The sequence below is a fragment of the Delphinus delphis genome, chromosome 17 (assembly GCF_949987515.2).
Source record: "Delphinus delphis chromosome 17, mDelDel1.2, whole genome shotgun sequence".
NCBI lineage: Eukaryota > Metazoa > Chordata > Mammalia > Artiodactyla > Delphinidae > Delphinus > Delphinus delphis.
The window spans coordinates 80,257,627-80,280,326 of NC_082699.1; the positions used below are offsets into that span (position 1 = coordinate 80,257,627).

A 22,700-nucleotide genomic window follows, 5' to 3' on the forward strand; every position below is an offset into this window, starting at 1 on the left:
CAGGGAGACCACATGCTGAAGAGCCCCCGAGGAGTCTGCCAGGGGCCAGGGCCGGTACCACGGACTCAACAGCTCCCCAAACTGCGCAGTGACTGGCAGCTGCCACGCGGGCCTGGGGCCACTCTGCCCCGGCGCTGGTGGCCCTGACGACCTCTCCTCACGTTCCACTGGCTGGGGCAGGGCCCTGCGTGCTGTGCACGTCCTGCCGAGCCAGACTCTCCTCCAGCTCACCGAAGAGCTGCCAGGAAAACCATCCCCGGGTCAGGAGACAGGGCCAGGCCTGAGGCAGGGGCCCTACCTGCAGTGGAGAAGGTGGCCGTCCGCACTGTAGTCCTGGTAAATCTCATAGTCCTTCTCAAGAAGACCTCCTGACGGCGAGGAACTGAAACACAGCAAAATAAAACGGAGACGTGAACAGAAGTGCAACCATTTAGAAACACGATACATCAAAAATAACACGCCTTTCTTTCACTTTCGAGAATGTGGGTGCTGTCCTTTTAGTTTCTCATCCACAGCTCCTGCCCACAAAGTCGTCCCCTTCATCTGATCTGAGTATTTCTTGGGAACGTGGAACGGATTGAACGGACTGGAGGCCCACCGCCCTCCTACAGGGATAGCCCACTACAGCCCAGGTCCACCTCAGAGCTGGGGCTCCGGCCGATGAGCTGCGGCTGGGCCTGGGCCGGGGCTGCAACCTGAGGCAGCTGAGGCAGACACACGTCTGCTCCCACAGGGCTCACACTCCGGGCGCAGTCCACTGCAGAACGAACCAGAACCTCAGGCCACTGTAGGACCAGACCGGAAACAGCTGCAGGGAGGGCTCTCTAGGGGGGTGCATCTGAGCTGCGGACAGGAAAGTGGGCCGGCAAGGGGTCGAGCTGGGCATAGCCCGGGAACAGGAAGAGGCCACCGTGCTGAGACGCAGCAGGTGGTGAGGAGGGGGACACAGAGGGGCTCGGGCCGGGCCACCAGGCCCCGTGGGCTGGCCATGCCAGGAAGCCTGCACGCCCCTTCAGGTCAAGGGGCAGCTAACTACAGCCTGTGGGCCACGTCCAGCCTGCTGCCTGTTTTTGTATAGCAGGTGAGCTAAGAATGGTTTATATATTAAAACTTTTTTGTGTGTGAAATGTGAAAACTACACGAGGTTCACATTGCAGTGTCCGTCAGGAACACGACGTGGGACACAGTCCCATTCGCTCATCTGCAACAGTGACGGGCGTGGCCACAGCACAGACCACAGGAGGTGCTTGCATCACTCAGCGTGGCGCAGGCCCGGCGATGCAGCTGCACCTCACTGGCCTGAGTGCCACACGCATGGCCGACCCATGACATTTCACTGACGCTTTTACTACCCTGCCTATCCACAATGCCACACCACGAAGAGAGTGGGCACGTGCCGTTATGCCTTTCAGGCGCGGTGGCACGCGGGCTCTTTGCTGCTGGGTCGGCAGGACACACAGCCCTGCTGGAAGCACTGCGATGTCCCAAAGCGCACAACAGTCAGAGTTCGAAATGGAAACCTCATCGCAGCAGAATTACTTCACAAAATGAAAACGAAAAGGACCCTTACACCAAGTAAGCTCCCAAGGGGCTCATTTGTTAGCCAAGCAAGGAAAGCAAGGAATGCTGTTCACCAATGATGAGTTTATTAAATTGTGTTGACTGCAGCAGCGCAAGTTATGCGGCCAGAGAAAACAAACCTGCGTCGGACTACCAGCCTTTCGGCACAGACAGTCTTGAAGAGTCAAGGACAGTGAGAGCAGCGACAGCAGCCACGGATCAGAGGGTCCCCGGGCTCCGGACACCGCTCTGCAGGTGCTACTTCACTCAAGCAGTCAACCCTGAGTCTGAAGTGACTGAGCAACTGGCCTCCATGAATCCTCTCTGTGGAGCAACTGCAGCTGAAAGTACTGCCAAAGAAGCTGAGAAAACACCTAATGCAGCCCAACCTGAAGTGGAATCTGCTAAGATGTGTGAACAACTGATCAGGCTAAAACACGCATGTCAGAAGAAGCTCAGCTGGGAACCCACAGGCCCGCACAGGGTGGGTGTTTTTTTTGTTTGTTTGCGGTACGCGAGCCTCTCACTGCTGTGGCCTCTCCCGTCGTGGAGCACAGGCTCCGGACGCGCAGGCTCAGCGGCCATGGCTCACGGGCCCAGCCGCTCCTCGGCATGTGGGATCTTCCCGGACCGGGGCACGAACCCGTGTCCCCTGCATCGGCAGGCGGACTCTCAACCACTGCGCCACCAGGGAAGCCCAGGGTGGGTGTTTAAGGGTACACACCGTACCCTTCACTGGCAGGTGCTCTGCAGAACACACCAAACCCATCACGAGTCATGAGACAGCAGCATCGGCTGAGAACTTCCTCTGCTCTCCTGGACTTTGCCATCACCAGTTCCAGGGATTTTTGTCAGAAATAGAAGCGAAACATCCCGACTTGACCTACTACACAACAGTTTAACAGCTTGAAAGGGGAAAGTTTTACTGCAGTTTTTTAAAAAACTCACGACCTAGACTGAAATTTTCTGTTTGAGAAAAACCTCTACTCGACCACTATCATCAAACATTGAATATGAGGGTTTTTTTTTTCAGATTTGAGAATGTTTTTCAATGAACTCAACCTAAAATTATAAGGCAAACAGAGCTTATATGAGATACCGAGACTGCAGTAGAGTCATCTTGACTACAGTGAACGTGAGTCACAAATAATATCAGAGGCTGTTCTATCATCTCCTTCCCGTGCCACAAAAATTAAAACAAGAAGATCTCCATTCCCACACAGATTTGCAGCAGATATATTTTCTGAGCTCAAACTACTGGTGAACCTCAGAGGTACTGCAGGTTTAGTCCCAGACCACTACAATAAAGCCAGTCACATGAACGTCCTGGTATCTCAGTGCAAACAAGTTATGTTTAGGGGCTTCCCTGGCGGCGCAGTGGTTGAGAGTCCCCCTGCCGATGCAGGGGACACGGGTTCGTGCCCCAGTCTGGGAAGATCCCACGTGCCGCAGAGCGGCTGGGCCCATGAGCCATGGCCGCTGAGCCTGCGCGTCCGGAACCTGTGCTCCGCAACTGGAGAGGCCACAACAGTGAGAGGCCTGCGTACCACAAAAAAAAAAAAAAAAGAAAAGAAAAAGTTATGTTTACACTATACTGTAGTCCATGCAATAGCCCCCTGGGTTTTCTGAGGAATCTGAACTCTAGGATTTAAATGATAGAAGAAAAGCCCACAACTAGCTAAGATGCTCTTAAGTACAAAGAGGAGACAGGGACGCTTCCTAGCACACACGAGGCTTGGGTGGTGCCCAAAGAGCAGACTGACGGTGCTGCAGGGAGAGAAAGTGACGTGTGGCACGGGTGGGCCGGGGAGAAGACGGAACGAGGATCCTTCTGGCCACACACGAAGGTGGCACCAGGCAGACCTAGGCCTCCACGTGGAAGAGAAAACTATAAAGTTAACACAAGACATATAAGCGAATACCTCTGGGCCCAGGCCAAGAAAGAACTTTCTAAGCAAAACGTTAAAAACAAACCACAGGCTTCCCTGGTGGTGCAGTGGTTAAGAATCCGCCTGCCAATGCAGGGGACATGGGTTCGAGCCCTGGTCCGGGAAGATCTCACATGCCGCGGAGCAACTAAGCCCGTGCGCCCCAACTACTGAGCCTGCACTCTAGAGCCCACAAGCCACAACTACTGAGCCTGCACGCCGCAACTACTGAAGCCTGTGTGCCTAGAGCCCGTGCTCCGCAACAAGAGAAGCCACTGCAACGAGAAGCCCATGCACCGGAACCAAGAGTAGCCCCCGCTCACCTCGCCGCAACTTGAGAAACCCGTGCACAGCAACGAAGACCCAACGCAGCCAAAAATAAATAAACAAATTTATTATAAAAAAAAAAGAAAAAGAAAAACCATAAGGCGAAAATAATGGCAAATTTGGTTGCGTCAAAATCAAGGACACCAGGGACCAGTGAGCAGGCACGCCGAGGGGAGGAGCTGAGCCCTGGGGTCCGTGAGGGCTCCTGCACACTGAAGTCAGCCAGCAGCTCCAGAAGAAAGTGTGCGAAAGGCAGAAGCAGCCGATTCACGTCTGCGAGATTCTGCCTGACCAGATCTGCTGGGTAAGCCCGGTCCAGGGCCGCCCTGCCGGTCACTCACCCCAAACGCTCCCACCCGGGCCCCGGGCACAGAGGAGGAGGTGCAGGGCTGCCCCGGGCTGCAGGGTGCACGCAGCTTAAGAGCAGTGTCCTGCGGCGGGAGCATAGCCCACAGCCCCCCGTGCACAGGAACACGCTGGGCGGTGGACACACGCATGGAGCAGTTCGGGGACGATGCAGGAAGAAGGATGACAGGAAGAGCCTGGGCCTGGAGGATACGAGGATGGTAAACCACATCCTCTCGCCGTATCAGGGATCCCCAGGAAGCACCCCCGCAACCATCCCGCCAGACCAAGGACAGGTGATGGAATGGGTGAAGCATGACCCTAACCCTACAGGTTACTGATGAGAAACACACCTAAAGCGCATGGGAAAGGACTGCCGTTCAGAGGCAAATACGAACCACGGAGAAACTGGCCGACGTCAGTTCCAAAGCACACTTCAAGGCAAAAAACATCAGCAGGTAGACAACGTAACGACAAAGCAAAAACGCATCAGGACACCTAACTGCAAATCCATACGCAGCCGGCCCACAGCTTCCACACACAGGCAGCAGCAATGCGAGACAGGAAGGAGGGACAGGCCAGTCCACCGTGTGCGGAGACTTCACCTCTCAGAATCGATACATCAGGTAGACAAAAAATCAGTAAGAAACTCAATTGACACAATGAACAGATTTGACCTAACAAACACACAGAGAACTCTGGACCTAACAGAGAACAGAAATTTTTGAAGTAGTCCCGAAATCATTTATAAAAATTCAGGACTTAGGCTACAAAGCAAGTCTCAAAAAAAAAAAATCATGCTTTCTGGCCAAAATGAAATGAAGTTCACAATCAAGAACAAGAATGGAGAGTAACCTACAGTTTTGGAAATTAAGACATTTCTAAATTACAAACGAGTCAAAAAAGCAATCATAATTAAAAGTAGAAAATATTTAAAATTGAACAATGAAAATTCTACATACCAAGAGTTGTGTAATAAAACTAAAGTAGTATGCTGAGGGAAGCATGACTTCAAAAGTCCATTTCAGAAGAAACAGTGGAAATAGATGAGTTAAGTTTCCAACAATAAGTTAGTAAAAGACTGAGGAAAAAATGTCCAACAAATAGAAGAGCAGTGACATAAAAGAGGCTCTTGAGAGCCGGAGCGGGTTCTCTGAGAAGACTGAGCACGTGGAAATCCTCCAGGAACCGGCACAAGGCACGGCAGCAGGAGCGAAGGGCCTGTGTGGACAAACGTCCACGAAGGAAGGGGCAGCACCAGGGCAGCCTATGCCAACGTGTCTGTGACTTAGATCAGCAGGCCTCCATAAAATAGGATTTCAGACAGTAAATGCCTGAACATTCCTGCAAGCAGTAAAGAACAGAAACCAGTAGTTAAAACTCCATCCACACAGGTCACAGGCCTGGCTGGTGAGCAAGTGCTCTTTGCCAGACACTCTAGCAACAGACAACGTTTCAGAGGAAACACTCCCACTGTTGACAAAAAGCCAGGACACACAGAACAAGGAGAAAAGTATAGGCCATTTTCACTTATCAACATGGAAAAAAATCCTAAATAAAATATTCGCAACCTGAATCTATTTTAAAAATTACACAGAGTATCCCAGGAACACATGAGAGAGACGACTGTTTAAAAATGCTGATTGTAGTAGTGCCCGGGGCCGCTGAAGCCAGCACCACAAAGCGGGCATCTTAGAAGAACAGACATTCACTCTCTCACGGTCCTGGAGGCTGGAAGCCCAGGATCAAGGTGCCAACAGGGCCGGCTCCTCCTGGATGCTTGGAGGGAGTCTGTGCAGGCCCCCATCCAGCTTCCGGTGGGGCCAGCCATCCTTGGCGTCCCTCGGCTTGCGGCCACAGGGCTCCAGCCTCTGCCTCGGCCGTCAGGGTACTGTCCCGTGCATCTCTGTCTTCTTGCAAGGACGCCAGTCCTGCGGGACTAGAGCCCTGCCCACTCCAGGGTGGCCCCATCTCAGCGTAACTAATGATGTCTGCAGCAGCCCTGCTTCTCCATAAGGCCACATTCACAGGTGCTGAGAATTAGGACTTCAGCATATCTCTTGGGGGACAAAATTCAACCCACAATAGACTAAGAAAATGTACTGGATGAGGTTCCACATCCATTCATGCTAAAAAGCCTAATGAAATGATAGAAAGGGACGCCGCCGCCTGAGGCCAGCGTCACGCAGCCTGAGGCCAGCGTCACAGCGCTACACGGACAGCAGGCCAGCAGCCTGAGCGCAGGGACAAGCCCTCCCTGGTTCATCCTCACTGTGAAAGTGCTGGCCAGCTTGGGACAGCTGGCCAGTGTCACAGGCAACCCAGGAGACAGACGGTGAACACTACTGAAACTAACGAGAGTGCAGCAAAAGTGTAAAAACAGGACTGACAAAAATTCTCGTCTGTGTACCAGTAACGATCATATGACTTTACATGGTACCTAAAAATAAACCTTAAAAACATATGCAAGTCCTTTGTGGAAAGAAGTGTAAAATGCACCACCATCATCTATGGGATAAGGAGACATAATCAAGGTGCCTACTCCCCACAAATGCAACACAATTCGAATCCATGTCCGAACAGGGCTTCCTGTGGGAACCCGATCCCAAGCCGCCCCATGACCCGAGTCACCACGCTGCACCCAGGACGCTTTTGGAAAGAAGACGCTCCCACCCACAGAGAGCGGGCGTGGGTGCTGGACACGTTGGTCAACAGAATCCTAAAGAGTCCCGTCCCTTCACCTGACTGCAAGGATGAGCCGGCACCCACCACAACCCGAGGCAAACGGGAGGGTATCTGAGCCCAAAGGCTGTCAGATCTGCGGGGCGAGAGGAAGCAGCCCGCCTGAGCTCCATGAGGACACCAGAAGGGCGGAAGGCTGCTTTTAAAACTCAGCCGTTGGCTTCCTCCTTGGGGCTCATCCCGGGCTCTGGCTCCTGAGGACAGCTCCCAAACAGCCTGTCAGCCCGCTCAGGCCACCTGCCCCAGGCCTCAGGCTCTGGCCCGAGCCCAGTGTGTGTCCAGCACCCACGCTGACCTGCCCCCACGCGTGTCCGGCTCCCCGTGCTGTACGGGAGCAGCACGGTCAGTCTCGAGTCCCAGCACGTCCGCCTCTGCCGTCTGCCCCCTGCACCCTTGGCACACGACGCCACCGTCCCTGGCCTGGCACGTCGTTCTCCAAGAAGCAAATGGACCCACCGTGTAAGTCGGCTTTCGACTGCTTTGTGATTTCCACCGTCCCCAAGTGAAACCCAGCCTGCCCAGCCCCTTTCCCGCCACCCGTCCCCGCCCAGCCTCCAACTCCAGATCCTCCCTGGCTTCTTTCTGGTAACTTCCAGCCTGTTTGTTTTCTCCAGGGCACGTGTCATCCGGCCATTCCTTCTGGACTTGGTCCCTTGAGAGCTGGGCCCTGGGGTTGACTCTGGGGCCTGGGGCAGGGTCTGCTGAGTGCCAGCTCTGGGGTACAGGCACTCAGGGTTCAGCCTCTGGGGGATGGGTACTCGGGGTTCAGGCTCTGGGGTATGGGCACTTGGGGTGGGCCACAAGAGCTGGGGGGAGATGTCCACATGTGCGAGGCCAGCAGGAGGTGGAAGCCCTCACTGTTCTCCAGTCCAGGAGGGCAAACAGTCACCTCTGCACACAGCCACGGCGGCCGCTGGAGAGGGCAGACACTTCCTGGGCTCCGCCTCGCTGCCGACCACCTCAGTCCTTCCTTTGTAAAACGGGGGTGACCCCCTCACCTCCCTCCCAGGATGCTGGCGAGATCTGTCAAGCCTGGGCAGGGGTGCTCGGTGCCAGGTGGTACGGATCCCCACGGATCTGCGTCCCGAGACCAACAGGCTGGTCTGCCTGGGGAAGGCACCCCCCCCCTCCTCACGCGTACTCTGCGGGGCGGCTCTGGGGTCCCGAAGCCACGCTCGCACTTCCCCCCGCGGAAAGAACCAAGCAATTTCACAAGTGGCCAGGTAACCTCCAGCCCCGGGCAACAGGTCCGGAGAGCAGAGCAGAGCAGCCCTCGCTGCCTGCCGGGCTCCGCCCCCAGCGGGGGCAGGGAAGCGCGGCCCTTCCTCCCTGCACAGGGTCCCACCCCCAGGAGGCAGGCTGCTGCGGCCCCCGCGGCCCCTGCACCCCCCGCGTCCGGCCGGCCTCACCTGCCGCTCTCCTCCTTCACCGCCCCGAGCACGGCCTGCCGGCTGGCTCGCCCCAGACTCTCCTGCACCTTGTCGCCGGCATCCAGCTCGGGCTCCAGGGACGAGCTGGTGCTGCCGTCGTGGCTGACGCTGCTGCCCCTCCCAGGGCTGTTCTCAGCCGAGGCTCTGGGGGAGTCGGTGTTCTGCTTTAGGGTCTGCAGCTTGGCCAGGGGGATGATGTCGCAGTCCTGCGGCCGGTGCCACACCGTGCGCTGGGTGGTGGCGTTGTAGTAGTAGAAGCGCGACGTGTTGGGGTCGAAGAGCTCCCACCACTGGTTCTCGCTGGTGCGCTTGATGCGCACGCCGGCCGGCGGGTCCCACACGCACTCGCCCGTGACCAGGTTGGCGTACATGCGCTCGCGCGTGCGCGGCTCGATGATCTCCACCCACTCCAGCCTGGGGAGAGGGGCGGCAGCGTTAGGGTGCGAATATCCTGCCCATCGGGCCACCCGCCCTGCGTCCCGTGTCTGCAGAATGGCTCATCCAGCACCAGACCCGTCCTCGTATCTGCCTGCCTCAAAAGCAAGAAATCTTGTCACTTATAAAACCGACGCATACCTAAATTCCACCCACTTCTGATTTTCTACACGCTCATTAGAGCCCAGCCCTGGGAGTGCTGGGGGTCTTCCAACTGGCCCCTCTCTGCTGGCCCCACATTAGGGATGCCCTGGGTTCTGGCCCCCTGTCCTCAGAGGGCCTGGACCACATGCACTGCCCACACTCCTCCCAGCCAGGTGCCAGGTCCCTACAGGATGCCCTGGCTGCTCTTAGCAGCCGCCACTGCAGGCCACCACCACCCGTCCACCTGCAGCAGAAGCGGACTCCACCGTTACTGTGATGCCCCAGTCAAAAGCGGAGATGGTTCCCCCCAGAGGCCCCCCGAGCACCCCCCACCCCAAGGAGAGGGCTTCCATCCACGTAAGGCCTTTTTTTTTTTAAAGAGTGTAAATTAAAGCTATTCAGAACAAGGCAATTATGATGCCGATGTGTTTGATTATCAGGGTGTGCTCCAGCTGACAAGGAGCATTTTTTATTCTGCTTCCAAGTTTCAACAAACAACAATCTTAAATGCCATTCACTGCTCTGCAGTGTGGATGCACCGTGTCCACTGTTCCTGGACTCTGTGATGGGCCTGGTCCTCACCACCACTGGGATGGTCAGGAGCTTCCAGGGCTTCGGAGAGAAGGGGAGGCACCCTGCTCCTTGCCCTCTGCTGAAGGCCCAGTGTTTCACTTGGGAGCCCGGGTGGGCTTTGGCAGAGGGCTGAGGGGGCAGCCCTTCTCTGAGGCCTCATCCTTCTCTGAGGACCTCATTCCTACTCTTTGAGGCCAGAAGTGCTCGGGGTGGGGAGGAGAGAAGGCACAGTCCTGCGGGCGATGAGCCCTGATCGCTCAGGATGCGCGCGCGCGGGCACACACACACACACACACACACACACACACGCCTGCCCCGCAGCAGCCCTGCAGGCTCTAGGGCCTCCTTCTGGGTCCACAGTCATTTCTGGAAGCCGGCTGAGCCAAGACAGGCTAGCATAGTGGGCAGGGCACAGCAGCTGAATGGTGTGGAGCCACAGAGAGGGCAGGAGATGAGGAGGGAGCAGGAAAGAGGGAGAGCCCTGAGGATCCTCAGGGCTGGAGGAGGAAGTGCGAAGTGGGCCCAGCCTGTGGGGCTTGGCTACGTCTGAGCGGCCTCCCTCCACCCCGGTCATCCAGCCAGAGAGCCCCCTCTCTCTCCGAGCTGCAGCCCTCCCGTCTCCCTCTACCTGCGGTCACTGGGCAGCTCTCAGTGGGGGAGGGCACTGGGGCTCCGTGCTTGCCCATGTGGGACCGCTGCCTAACCTGCCATCCTGTAGCGGGAGGAGCAGGGCTGGGTGGGCATCCTGGGATCAGACGGCTCAAGGGACAGAGGCCGTGAGGCGGTGTCCTAGACGTAGAGGACAGGAGGCAGACCTCGCGGCACTGAGTGGACCAGCCCCTGCCCTGCTTCTCTGCCTGGTGGGAGTGTGTGGCCCTCTCACACCCTCCTGTCTTCTCGCCCCCTCCTGCCTGGATCCCCACGGCCACCAGCTGGCCATTGTCCACACAGAAGACGGAGCAAACTTCTAACTTTGGGAACTGGGTACTTTTAACCAGGAAGCTGCGGCCGCCTGCACTGCCCTAGGATGGAAGGCACCGCCAGCGCAGCTCAGCGGGCACCCCGCATTCAGCCAGAGGATACGGGTGCCACCAGGTTTGGAAGCTGGCGGGCACTGCCCGAGGGTGCCCCCCACCCAGGGACGAAGGCGCCTGGAGACCAGGCCAGGAGCTGGGGGTCTTGCTCCCGTGAGGAAGGAAGCCCTGAGTTTCCGAGATTGCCCTCAGCTGACCGCCTGCTCTCCCCTTGGGCCGCGGCATGGGATCGGCTGGGACAAAAGGCAGACGCTACCCAAGGAAGGGCTGACCCAGCAGAGATGCTCAGAAAGCACTGGACTGAACACTCTGAGCCCCACGGAAGCGATAACAATTCTTATTTTTGCTCTAAATACGTTTTCAAATGAATTTAATGGCGATAATTCTCTCTGAATAAAGAAAAGCATCTATTCCCTTTTCAGCGCATCCCTGTGTGCATGTGGGCAGGACCCCGCCTTTTCAGAAGAACGTTCTGGGTGCTCCCTACGGCACTGAACCAAGTCCCCCAGGGACCCAGGGGGCAGAGAATGTGCTGGAACCTGGAGCCTGGGGAGGGCCGGGAGCGAGCGGGGCCCGAGCAGACCCCATGGCAGGGAGGGGAGGGCAGACCTCGTCCCCGAGGTCGGTGCTGTCCACACCGAGCACCCGGTCAGTGGGGGCTGCAGAGCCTAAGGATGCTTGGTCCCCGGGCGCGTGACGGAGGAACGGTGCTGAAACCACTCTGGGGCTTCCCTGCCAGTAGGAAGGGTCGGGACCTGTGGGTGACAGACTGATCACAGTGACCCACCCACACCATCGATGGAGTTCGAGGGAGATTTATATGGCGACGATGTCTAACATGAATTGGGTAGGAAAGGATGAGCCATTTGGGGAAAGAGCCGGAAGATTCAAGATGACAGTGGTTTCCTGGGTGTGACGCCGGCCGCGGCCTCTCCCCGTGGGCCGGGCAGGCTGCGTGGACGACCTGCCTCTTTCCTCCAAGTCCTGGAGATGTTTGCTCGCAGACAATGACCTGTTCAAATACTTACTTCCGGGGAGAGCCTCACGAGTGCCAAGTATGTCCCAGGCAATCTGCCAGGTGAAAGGGAGGCGAGTGTGACCAAGCACAGCCCCTGCAGTGGGGATCCTGCAACAGGAGAGGCAGGACCGTTCACCAGGGAAGGGGCAGCCTCTCCAGCAAACGGTGCTGGAAGCTGAGGTCTCTGGGCAGGAGGGCCCCTAGCTCACGCCACACACAGGAAGCTCATGCCTAGCAGTGACTAAGAACCCAGAGGCACTAAAAAAAGATCAGTAAATCGGAAAGTAAAAGAGATTTGGTTTCTCTGGACACATTTGGTGAGAATATTAAATATTTGCAAAATTACAGATAAAAGGTTCATATACTTAATACATAAATTTGAACAAGAAGAAAACAAATATACTATAGGAAAATGGGCGAAAGATAAGAACAGACAATTCTTAAAGTAAATAACATATGTGAAATGTCCCACTTCACCTGGCATCAGACATAAAACCCACGCCACACTGAGGCCCCCAGCCCCCAGGCACCACATCCAGGCCCGAGCCTTGTCCTGGGGGAGGCTGTGGGCAGACAGGGGCAGCGTGCAGGGCCCCACGGAGGGCACGTGAGGGCACGACATCTCCAGCCCAGGAACCCCTACCCCAATCTCCCCGAAGACACACCGCCAAGAAAACAAAATGACACAAGGACCAGGCGCTCACCGCAGCATCACTCCTAAGTGCACGCTAACTGGAAACACCTACACTGAACACAGGGCTGGTGGGCCACCACACCCAGGAGGCTGCAAAGGGGGCCACCTCTGGGGCCCGAGGTCCAGGGCACCCTTCCAAACAGACATAGGAGATAAACCAGAAAACCTCCTGCAAGAGGTAGGTGGGGGCACAGAGAAGGTCTGGGGGGGCCCTTCTCTGAATATAAATACCTTTTGAATAGTTTTGTCCTTTGAAAGCATGTTAAGGGTCTACATGTTTAAAAAACAAAATTAGGGACTTCCCTGGCAGTCCAGGGGTTAAGACTCGGCGCTTGCACTGCCGGGGGCCGAGGTTCAATCCCTGGTTGGGGAACTAAGATCCCATAAGCCGAGTGGGCATGGCCAAAAACACCAAACCAAAACAAACCAAAACAAAATTAAATCAATAAGAATGGAAAGGGAGAGGAAAAAACCTCAAACTGAAACAAATGGACGCAACTGTATTTCGATGAACATCACAACCACAAGAGGGAGAAGCAAGCTAACCCGGTGTGAGCACAGGACCAGACCCCAACCCTGCTGCTGGGGGAAGGGTGCGTGTGGGCGTGGACTAAGTCCTGGACGTTCTTCTAGTATGTGTATGTATACACACACACACACAGACACACACACACGACTCTGTAGCAGAATGGGCAAGCGACTTTGAAACCATCTTGGACACACTGGCAGTTGAACAAACGAGTCATTGCACTGCGGCTCCTGGAAACAGGGCTCTCCTGGAGGAGGCGCAGGACGGTGGTACGGGAGGCGGCAAGAAAACGCCTCAGAAAAGGGCCGGCCGCGACCGGAGATGTCCACGCAAACTCAGCGCTTCTAGCCCTTCTGCTTAAAGGGTCAAGAAACGCACACGTCGCAGGAGCCACGAGCACACGCGCTGGTCCTTAGACCCTAGTCTTCCCTTGGGGAACGGGGCCCCTCAGAGAAACAGCTGACGGGGGGTGGGGGGAGGCAGCCCAGGATGCACCTGGAGCCCGGGGAAGCCACCAGGAATCACCAGGGCCAGCCTGGAGGAGTCTCACCAGCCCATCTGGTACAGCAGAGCACCAAGTCATGAAGTGCGGGATGAACGACAAACCACGGAAAGCAGAACGGACTTTGTGATTCCACACTGACAGGGATCCACAAGTGAACACAGCGATGGGGAGGAGGGGCTCTTGCTCCCGAGGGACAGGGGGCACCGGCCGGCCGGTGTGGACCGGGTGCCGTGGCTGGGAAGGCATCCAGCTCTGCACCCATCCCAGGAAGGCCCAGGTCGAGGAAGAAACGGTGGAAGCCCCGAAACTGGCGAGGAGCACGGCACTGAGGCAAACAGCCACTGTCCCGAGAGCAGGTGGGCGGCAGGTGGCCGTGAACCTGCAGAAGGACACACTCTGCTCAGAAATCATCGGAAAAACCAACCCGAGTGCTCTATCTTTTTTTTTTTTTTTTTTTTTTTTTTTGCGGTACACGGGCCTCTCACTGTTGTGGCCTCTCCCATCGTGGAGCACAGGCTCCGGACGCGCAGGCTCAGCGGCCCTGGCCCACGGGCCCAGCCGCTCTGCGGCATGTGGGATCTTCCCGGACCGGGGCACGAACCCGCGTCCCCCGCATCGGCAGGCGGACCCCCAACCACTGCGCCACCAGGGAAGCCCCCGAGTGCTCTATCTTAACAAGGGTGGCTTCCCTGAAAAAGTGTCTATGTCGCAAAAGGCAGAGGAAGGAAGTGGAAATCTTCCAGGTTACAAAACACAAAGGAGACGTGCAGCAGACTTGGGGTAAGCGGCGCTGGAGGGGCCGGAAATGCCACGAAGGACGGCAAGGAGCCAGCGGCCAAAGCCGGACCAGGCGGTACAGGAGGCGGGTGCTTCCCATCGCACAGATTTACGCATGGCGCCTCCTGTCCCGGGAGATGTGAGCAAACACGGGGCTGGATGTGCGTGTCCCCCCAGATGACTCAGAACAGTGCTGTTTGTGGAAGGAGCAGCGGCCGCACGGCGGCACAGAGCATGAATCTGGGTAAGGGGACCTGATGCTCAGAGCACTCTTCCTGTTCGTGCAACTTGTGGAGTTATTCCCAAACAAAGCCATAAATTAGAAAAACGCAAGTGATCATCTGTGGCCGCCTGCCTCCGCGTGGATGCCCAGAGGGCGCCTAAGGGGCTGGGCCCAGCTGAGGGCTGGCAGGGTGTCCACTGCCTGAGGAGAAGCCCTCCCTGCTCTGCAGCCCGTTGGCGACAGGAGGTGGGGCTCCCCGGGGAAGCCAGATTCAGAAGGCAGCACACAGCTCCTCGTGGAGGAGAGTGGGGCCAGGCCGCGTAAGCAGGCAGGACAGCACTGACAAGCCGAGCAGAAGCCTCCTGCTTCGCTGGCCCCCGGTAAGTCAGCCTCCTTACCTCGTGCTAGATCCTGAAAGCCGAGGCTCCTGCAGGCCAGCATGATGGCTCTCGCATTCGTAGTCCTGCGTCTGGGACATCGCAGCCTTTTCCTGAGGACCCAGGTGGACGGATGTCAGCAGGTCAGTGGGATGCCCTCAGCAGCAGTCGGGAAGGCACCGCCCTGAGAGCAGAAGCCACATTATCACGCCTTTGGGTATTTGGCGAAACAGTAACTCCCAGCCTGGCCCCTCATGGCCCAGGTCGCCGGCGAGAATGAGGCACACTCCTGCCTGAGCTGGTTTCTGAGCTTCCCGCGCCCGACCCTGAACCCCAGCCGGGATCCGGCCCCTGCCCAGCCCCCGCGGAGGGCATCCAGACCCCCTCGCCAGCTGGCCCTAGGCAAGCTGCCTGCCCCCTCTGAGAGCAGTGTTCTCGCCTGGTAAACAGGGACGGCACTACCCACCTGGCGCTACCGTGTCCACAAGCGAGAGGCACATGGCACGCCCTGGACTGGGCAACACTCAAGGGTGACCTATGCACACGCAAGGCCCCCAGATTTAGGACAGAGGGGGCTGTTCAAAAACGGTGCTGCATTGACACGATTTACACATGGGAAACAATGAACCTTGACCCCTACCTCATCCAATACATTAAACTCAATTCTAGGTAAACCGATGCTCTGAACATTAAAAGTAAGACAGTAAGACTTTTAGAAAAAATGTAGAAGAAAATCTTTGTGGTTTTAGAGTAGGTGCACATAATCAGACACAAAAAGTCACTAACCACAAAAGAAACATTAACAAATTGGACTATAATATTAAGAACCTCTGCTTATAAATTTTTACCATTATGAATATTACTCAGCCATAAAAAAGAATGAAATAATGCCATTTGCAGCAACATGGATGGACCTAGAGGTTTTCATACTAAGCGAAGTAAGTCAGAAAGAGAAAGACGAATACCATATGATATTACTTGTATGTGGAATCTAAAATACGACACAAATGAACTTATTTACGAAACAGAAACAGACTCACAGACATAGAGAACAGACTTGTGTTGGCAAAGGGGGTGGGGTGGGGGAGGGAAGGACTGGGAGTTTGGGATGAGCAGATGCAAACTAGTATATAATGAATGGACAAACAACAAGGTCCTACTGTAGAGCACAGGGAACTATATTCAATATCCTGAGATAAACCATAATGGAAAAGAATATGAAAACGAATATATATATATGTATAACTGAATCACTTTGCTGTACAGCAGAAATTAACACAGCATTGTAAATCAACTATACTTCGATAATTTTTTGTTGTTTTTTTTTTGTGGTAAGCAGGCCTCTCACTGCTGTGGCCTCTCCCGTTGCGGAGCACAGGCTCTGGACGCGCAGGCTCAGCGGCCATGGCTCACGGGCCCAGCCGCTCCGTGGCATGTGGGATCCTCCCGGCGGGGCACGAACCCGTGTCCCCTGCATCGGCAGGCGGACTCTCAACCACTGCGCCACCAGGGAAGACGAATAAAATTTTTAAAAATAAATTTTTTCCATTACAAGAAAAAAGACAAATGCAGGGTAGGAGATATTTGATGCATAGAATATGTATAATACATTACATAAATGTGTGTACATGGTCTGATCTGACAAAGGACTATTTCCAGAACATATAAAAGATTCCTAGAAATAAATAAGAAAGAACCACAATCAATAGAAAAAAGGACAAAAGACTTGAAAGCACACTTAACAACAACAAAAATCTAAATGACTAATAAACACACAGAAGTGTGCTCCACCTCATTAGTCATCGGGAAATGCTAATTAAAAGCATAATGGGACACTAGCGTGCCCACCAGAATGGCTAGCATGGAAAAGTAAACCTACCCCACGCTGGCCAGAGTGTGGAGGCTCACCGGCTGCAGGGCGCAGGTTAACACCCTCCAACCGGGTTGGCAGCACTTCCTAGGCTGCACGTACCCCGAGGCCCTGTCATCCAGGGCTGCCGGGGCCAGCAGAGGCCACATGGCCGCTCACCAAGGCCTGCACATGGCATTCCCAGCAGCCGCAACGGGAAACTGCCACATGTCCATCACAGCAGAAACGGCACACGGGAGTTGCCCCCCACAACCTGGGTGTGGCTCCGGGGGCGTGAGAGACAGGAGCCTGACACACTGGAGTCACCAGCACAATCCCCTTACGTATGTTCAGGCACATGAGCCTCTGCGGGCGCATCAGAAGCAGCCGCCTCTATGCCAGGTGGTGACAGGTGGGCCCAAGGGGCAGGGCCACCGTTGAGCATGTGTTGGTTTATAAAAGCTCTCAGAGGGACTTCCCTGGTGGTCCAGTGGTAAAGAATCTGCCTTCCAATGCAGGTGATGCAGGTTCGATTCCTGGTCAGAGAACTAAGATCCCACATGCCATGGGGCAACTAAGCTCGCACGCCTCAACTAGAGAGCCTGCATGCTGCAAACTACAGAGCCCACGCACTCTGGAACCCACACGCCACAACTACAGAGCCCACATGCCCTGGAGCCCGCGTGCCACAACTAGAGAAGGGAAAAACCTGCACGCCACGACTAGAGAAGAGAGAAGCCTGTGCGCCGCAACAAAAGATCCCACATGCCGCAACTAAGACCCGATAAATTAATTAAAAAAAAAAAAAGCTCTTGGAGTTTCATGCCATCGCTTTCACACCTTCTTGTACACAAGCCTCACTTCAGTAAAACGTCTGAAGAACTGCGGAGCAGCGGCAGCGCAGCAGGGGACACCTGCCCCTTGCTCCGTCCTCACCCCAGCTGCTCTCGGGACGAGGCCCTCTCTGGAAGAGGCCGGTCCACAGATCCTATCTGTGCTAATCAAGGCGGGGAGAAAGCAGGTTCAGGGCACGGGAACACAGCCAGCCAGGGGCCCAGGGGCAAGGGACGCTGCTGGCCAATCAGACACTTTCTCTAAGGCCCAGAAGGACTGTGACGCCCCGTCCCACCCGACTCCACTCAGTTCCTGGGCTGGAGAACAGGCTCCCAGCCGCCTCCTTCCTACCACTGGAATGTCCACACAACTACTAGGAATGCTTAAGACACACAACTACCAGGAATGCCATTTTTAAAAAATGAAACAAGTCTTTCTAATTGTCTAACAGAAAATAGGTGACCTTCTTTTATGGCTTCAACATTAAAAAAAAAAAATTAAAACAGCACTGTTAGTGAAATTTTGGAAAAAGTAAAAGGTACCTACCATAACCTGAGAACAACTCAAATCAATGTCTTCAACCTGTGCACCTCCTTTCACTCATCTGCCATCCTTCCCGGCTGGTCCAGAGCAGCAAGGCTACCACCTCCAGTGCATCTGGCTGCCCTCCTCGTTTCAGTGCCAGCTAAGGCATCACCTCCTCCAGAAAGCCTTCTCCAATCTGGGACAGACACCTCATCTTGGTGACCCAAATGCCCTGGGTCTGAAATCAGGTAGTGTTGCCCTCCAACTTTGCTCTTCATTTTTGAAGTTGTTTTAATTATTCTAGGTCCTCTGCATTTCCATATGAATTTCAGAATCAGCTTCTCAGTTTCTCCAGAATAGGCTGCTATGATTTTGCTTGCAGTTGCATTGAATCTACCCATCAACATGAAGAAAACTAACATCGTAACAATTCTGAGTCTTCAAATCTGTGAACAGGGCATATCTCTCCATTAGTTACTAGTTTCTCTCAGCAATGTTTTGTAGGTTTTTTTTTTTAGTGCAGAGATCTTGTACACATTTAGTCAAATTTACCTGTATTTCATATTTTGGACACTGACAAAATATAAAACAATTTCCAATTGTTCGTTACTAGTACAGAAGTATATCATTTGGTTGTGCATATTGGTAACCTTGCTAAACTCACTCATTAGCTCTAATTGTGCCCTCCCTTTCAAAAATTTCATTAGAATTTCTACATAGATGATCATGTCAATGGTGAACACAGACAATCTTACTTCTTCCTTTCCAATATGGATCGTTTTCTTTTTCTTCCTTCCCTGCCCTGGCTAGAACCTCCGCCAAGATGCTGACTAGGATGGGTAAGAGCAGACACAGTTGCCTCATTCCTGATCTCAGGGGAAGCAGCCAGCGTATCATTATTAAGTATGATGTTGGGCTTCCCTGGTGGCGCAGTGATTAAGAATCCGCCTGCCAATGCAGAGGACACGGGTTCTAGCCCTGGTCCAGAAAGATCCCACATGCCGCAGAGCAGCTAAGCCCATGCGCCACAACTACTGAGCCTGTGCTCTAGAGCCCGTGTGCCCCAACTACTGAAGCCCGCACGCCTAGAGCCCGTGCTCCGCAACAAGAGAAGCCACCGCAATGAGAAGCCCGCACACAGCAACGAAGAGTAGCCCCCACTCGCTGCAACTAGAGAAAAGCCCATGCGCAGCAATGACGACCCAACGCAGCTAAAAATAAAACTTAATTAATTTATTTTATTTTAAAAAAAGTATGATGTTAACTGCAGATGTTTCATAAATGTCCTGTGTTGGGTTGAAGAAATTTCCTTGAATTCCTACTTTGCGGGGTTTTTTAAAAATCAGAAATGGATGTTGGATTTTGTAAATCGTTTTTACCATGTGTATTGAAATGATCACATGATTTTTCTTTTTTGGTTTCAGAATAGTTGAATTCCATTGATTAACTTTCTAATGTTAAACCAACCCTGTATTCCTTGGACAAATCCCAGTTGGTCAGGATATATTATCACTTTCATATATTGGTGTATCACGTATATATATTGTATATATTATATATTCTTAACAAAATAAAATTTTGTTAAGAATTTCTGCGTCTATGTTCATATGTACTTTATTCTTCTTGTGATGTCTGTCTGGTTTTGGTATCAAGATAATACTGGCAAAATAAAATGATTTGAGAAATATTCCCTCCTCTCAATTTTCTGGGAGAGTCTGTGCAGAATTGCTATTATTTCTTCCTCAAATGTTTGGTAGAATACACCAGTGAAGCTATCTGGGCATGCATTTTTTTGAGTGAGCTTTCGTGGGTTTTGTCTTTCAACGAATTTGTCCCCTTCATATAAGCTGTTGAATTTATTGGCATAAAGTTCTTATAGTATTCCTGTATTATCTTTTTAAGATCAATAGAATCTGTAGTGATGCCATCTCTTTTGCTCCTGATATAGGTAATTTATGTCTTTTCACTCTTTTACCTAATCAGTTTGGACAAAAGCTTGTCAATTTTACTGACCTTGTTTAAAAAAAGACAGTTTTTCACTTTATCAGTTTTCTCTATTATTTTTCTGCTTTGATTAATTTCCGCTTCGATCTGTTACTGCCTTTCTTTGCATTCTTTTGGATTTAATTTGCTCTTTTTCTAATTTAAGGTAGAAGTTGAGTTCAGTGATTTGCGACCTTTTAAAATTTTAATCCAATTTAGGCATCTAGTGTTATAAAATTTCCTTTAGAGGACAGCTATCACGATATCCCACAAATTTTGATATGCTATATTTTCATTTTCACCCAGTTCAAAAGCTGTCTCATTTCCCTTTTGATCTCTCCTTTGACTTGTGGATTATACAGAAGTATGTTATTTACTTTCCCAATAGCTGGTGATTTTCCAGATTTTTAAAAAAATATTTATTTATTTGGTTGCGCTGGGTCTTAGTTGCAGCAGGCGGGCTCCTTAGTTGTGGCACACGAACTCTTAGTTGCGGCATGCATGTGGGATCTAGTTCCCTGACCAGGGATCGAACCAAGGCCCCCTACATTGGGAGCATGGAGTCTTATCCACTGTGCCACCAGGGAAGGCCCAGATATTTTTATAGTTTCTAATTTAGTACCGTTTTTGTCAAAAATGTTATGGTGCAGAAAAATGGTCTATCTTGGTAAATATTTCATATGCACTGGAAAAAACATGCTGTTGGGTGGAATGCTCTATATATGTCAATCACATCAACTTGGTTGATTGTGCCAACACTAATTTCCTGTCTACCTGTTCATCAGTTACTGAGGAAAGGGTACTGAGAGCTCCAACTACAATTGTGGCTTTGCTTATTTCTTTTTGCAGTTCTCTAAGTTTTTGCTTCACATGTTTCATAGCTCTGTTATTAAGTACATAAAATGTATAGTATCTTCTTGAGGAATTAACCTCTTTGTCATTATGAAATATCTTTACCTGGTAGTTTTCTTTGCTCTGGAATGAGTACATTTGATATTATTACAGCAGGTCCAGCTTTCTTTCCATTAGCATTAGAATTGTATCTCTTTTGCCTTTCTTTTACTAACCGATTTGTCTCTTGATATTTAAAGTGGGTTTATTGGGTAAGCCAGCATATAATTGGGTCATGCTTCTTTATGCAATCTGACAATTTCTGTTGTTTAATTGGGGTGTTTAAACCATCTATATTTGTGATTGTTGACAAGGTTATGTTGAAATCTACCCTCGTTTCCTGTTTTTGATTTCTCCCATCTGTTCTTTGTTCCTCCTTTTCCTTCTTTTGAATTATTTTATGTGATTCCATTTTTCTGCCTTCTTTTGAATTACTTTATGTGATTCCATTTTATCTCCGCTGTTGACTTATCAGCTGTATGTAATTCATTGTTTTGCTATTTTAGCAGCTGCTTCTGGGTTTGTAGCATCCATATTTAATTGATCATAGTCTGCCTTCAAGTGAAATTATATTTCTTCAAGCATATGAGTTTGCCATTTCTCCTGGATTTTGTGCCATTTTTGTCATACATTTTATTCTATTTATGTTACAATCCCCCAACTCTGCTAAACTGTTATTATTTTTAGTTAGATAATTGCGTTTTAAAGAGATGCCATTTAAAGAGAATTAAATAATAAGAAAGTGTCATATATTTAGTCATGTAGGTGCGTTTCCAGGACTCTCCATTCTTTCACATAGATCCAGATTTCCATCTGGTTTCATTTTCCTGCAGCCTGAAGAATTTCCTATAACATTGCTTGCTGTGAAGGTCTTTCAGCTTTTGTATGTTTGAAGTATCTTTATTTCACCTTCGTTTTAGAGATATTTGCCCCGGTGTCGGCTCCTAGGCTGACAGTTTTCATTCAGCACTTGCACACGGTGCTCCACTGTCTCCTCATTTGCATTGTTTCCAAAGAGAAATCTGCCATCGTCCGTATCTTTGTTCCTCTGTATGTAATTATGTCTTTTTTTCTGACTGCTTTTTTTTTTTTTTTTTTGTGGTACGCGGGCCTCTCACTGTTGTGGCCTCTCCCGTTGCGGAGCACAGGCTACAGACGCGCAGGCTGAGCGGCCATGGCTCACGGGCCCAGCCGCTCCGCGGCACGTGGCATCTTCCCGGACCGGGGCACGAACCCGTGTCCCCTGCATCGGCAGGCGGACTCTCAACCGCTGCTCCACCAGGGAAGCCCTTTCTGGCTGCTTTTAAGACCTTTCTCTCCATCACTGACTTGGAGCAATTTGATTATGATGTGTCTGTGCATGTTCCTTGTGCTCAGAGTTTAAGATTGTTTGATCTAGGTTTATAGTTTTCATAAAACTTGGAGGCTTTTTGGCTATCATTTCTTCAAGTAGTTTTTCTGTCCCTCCCTCCCTCTTTGGGAACTCCAATTACACAAATCGCAGCCTCTGCCCACTGCCCCTCAGCTCAGTCAGGCTCGTTTTTTGCGTTGTTTACTTAGTACTTTTCCTCTCCTTGTTTTAGTTCGGATACTTCTTACTGCTTTGTCTTCACGTTCACTAATCTTTTCTTCTGCCACATCTAAGCTGCTGTTAATCCCATCCAGTGTGTTTTGCACTCAGACAGTTTAGTGTCAAACCTAGAAGTTTAGTTTGGATCTTTAGTTCAGTGTCTTTACTTCACCAGGTCTCTACTTAAAGTCTCAAATATTTCCTTGAGCTTTCTGAACATATGGAATGTAGCTATAATAACTGCTGTAATGACCTCGTCTGCTAAATCTAACATCTGAGTCAGTTTTGCATCCGTTTCAACTGAATTTTCACTGCCTAATGAGTTGTATTTTCCTGTTTCTTTCTATGCCTGGTAACTTTGATTGGATGCCAGACACTGTGAATTTTACCCTTTTGTAAGCTGTATA

The 22,700-nt window shown here is 52.1% G+C and overlaps 1 protein-coding gene across 4 annotated transcripts in view; it reads right to left on the minus strand.

The window, feature by feature from the left end:
* Nucleotides 1-22,700, minus strand: part of ARHGAP39 (Rho GTPase activating protein 39) — a 74,208-nt gene that overhangs the window by 24,597 nt on the left and 26,911 nt on the right. For all 4 annotated transcript variants that reach the window (XR_009516694.1, XM_059995317.1, XM_059995315.1 and 1 more), the window contains exons 2-4: nt 14,663-14,825; nt 8,312-8,746; nt 299-382 (exon numbers count right to left, since the gene is read on the minus strand). Coding sequence is in view for 3 of the 4 variants with exons in the window: in XM_059995317.1 (XP_059851300.1) it covers nt 299-382; nt 8,312-8,746; nt 14,663-14,742 (599 nt within the window). In the remaining variant the exon portion in view is untranslated. The remainder of the gene's footprint in view (nt 1-298; nt 383-8,311; nt 8,747-14,662; nt 14,826-22,700) is intronic.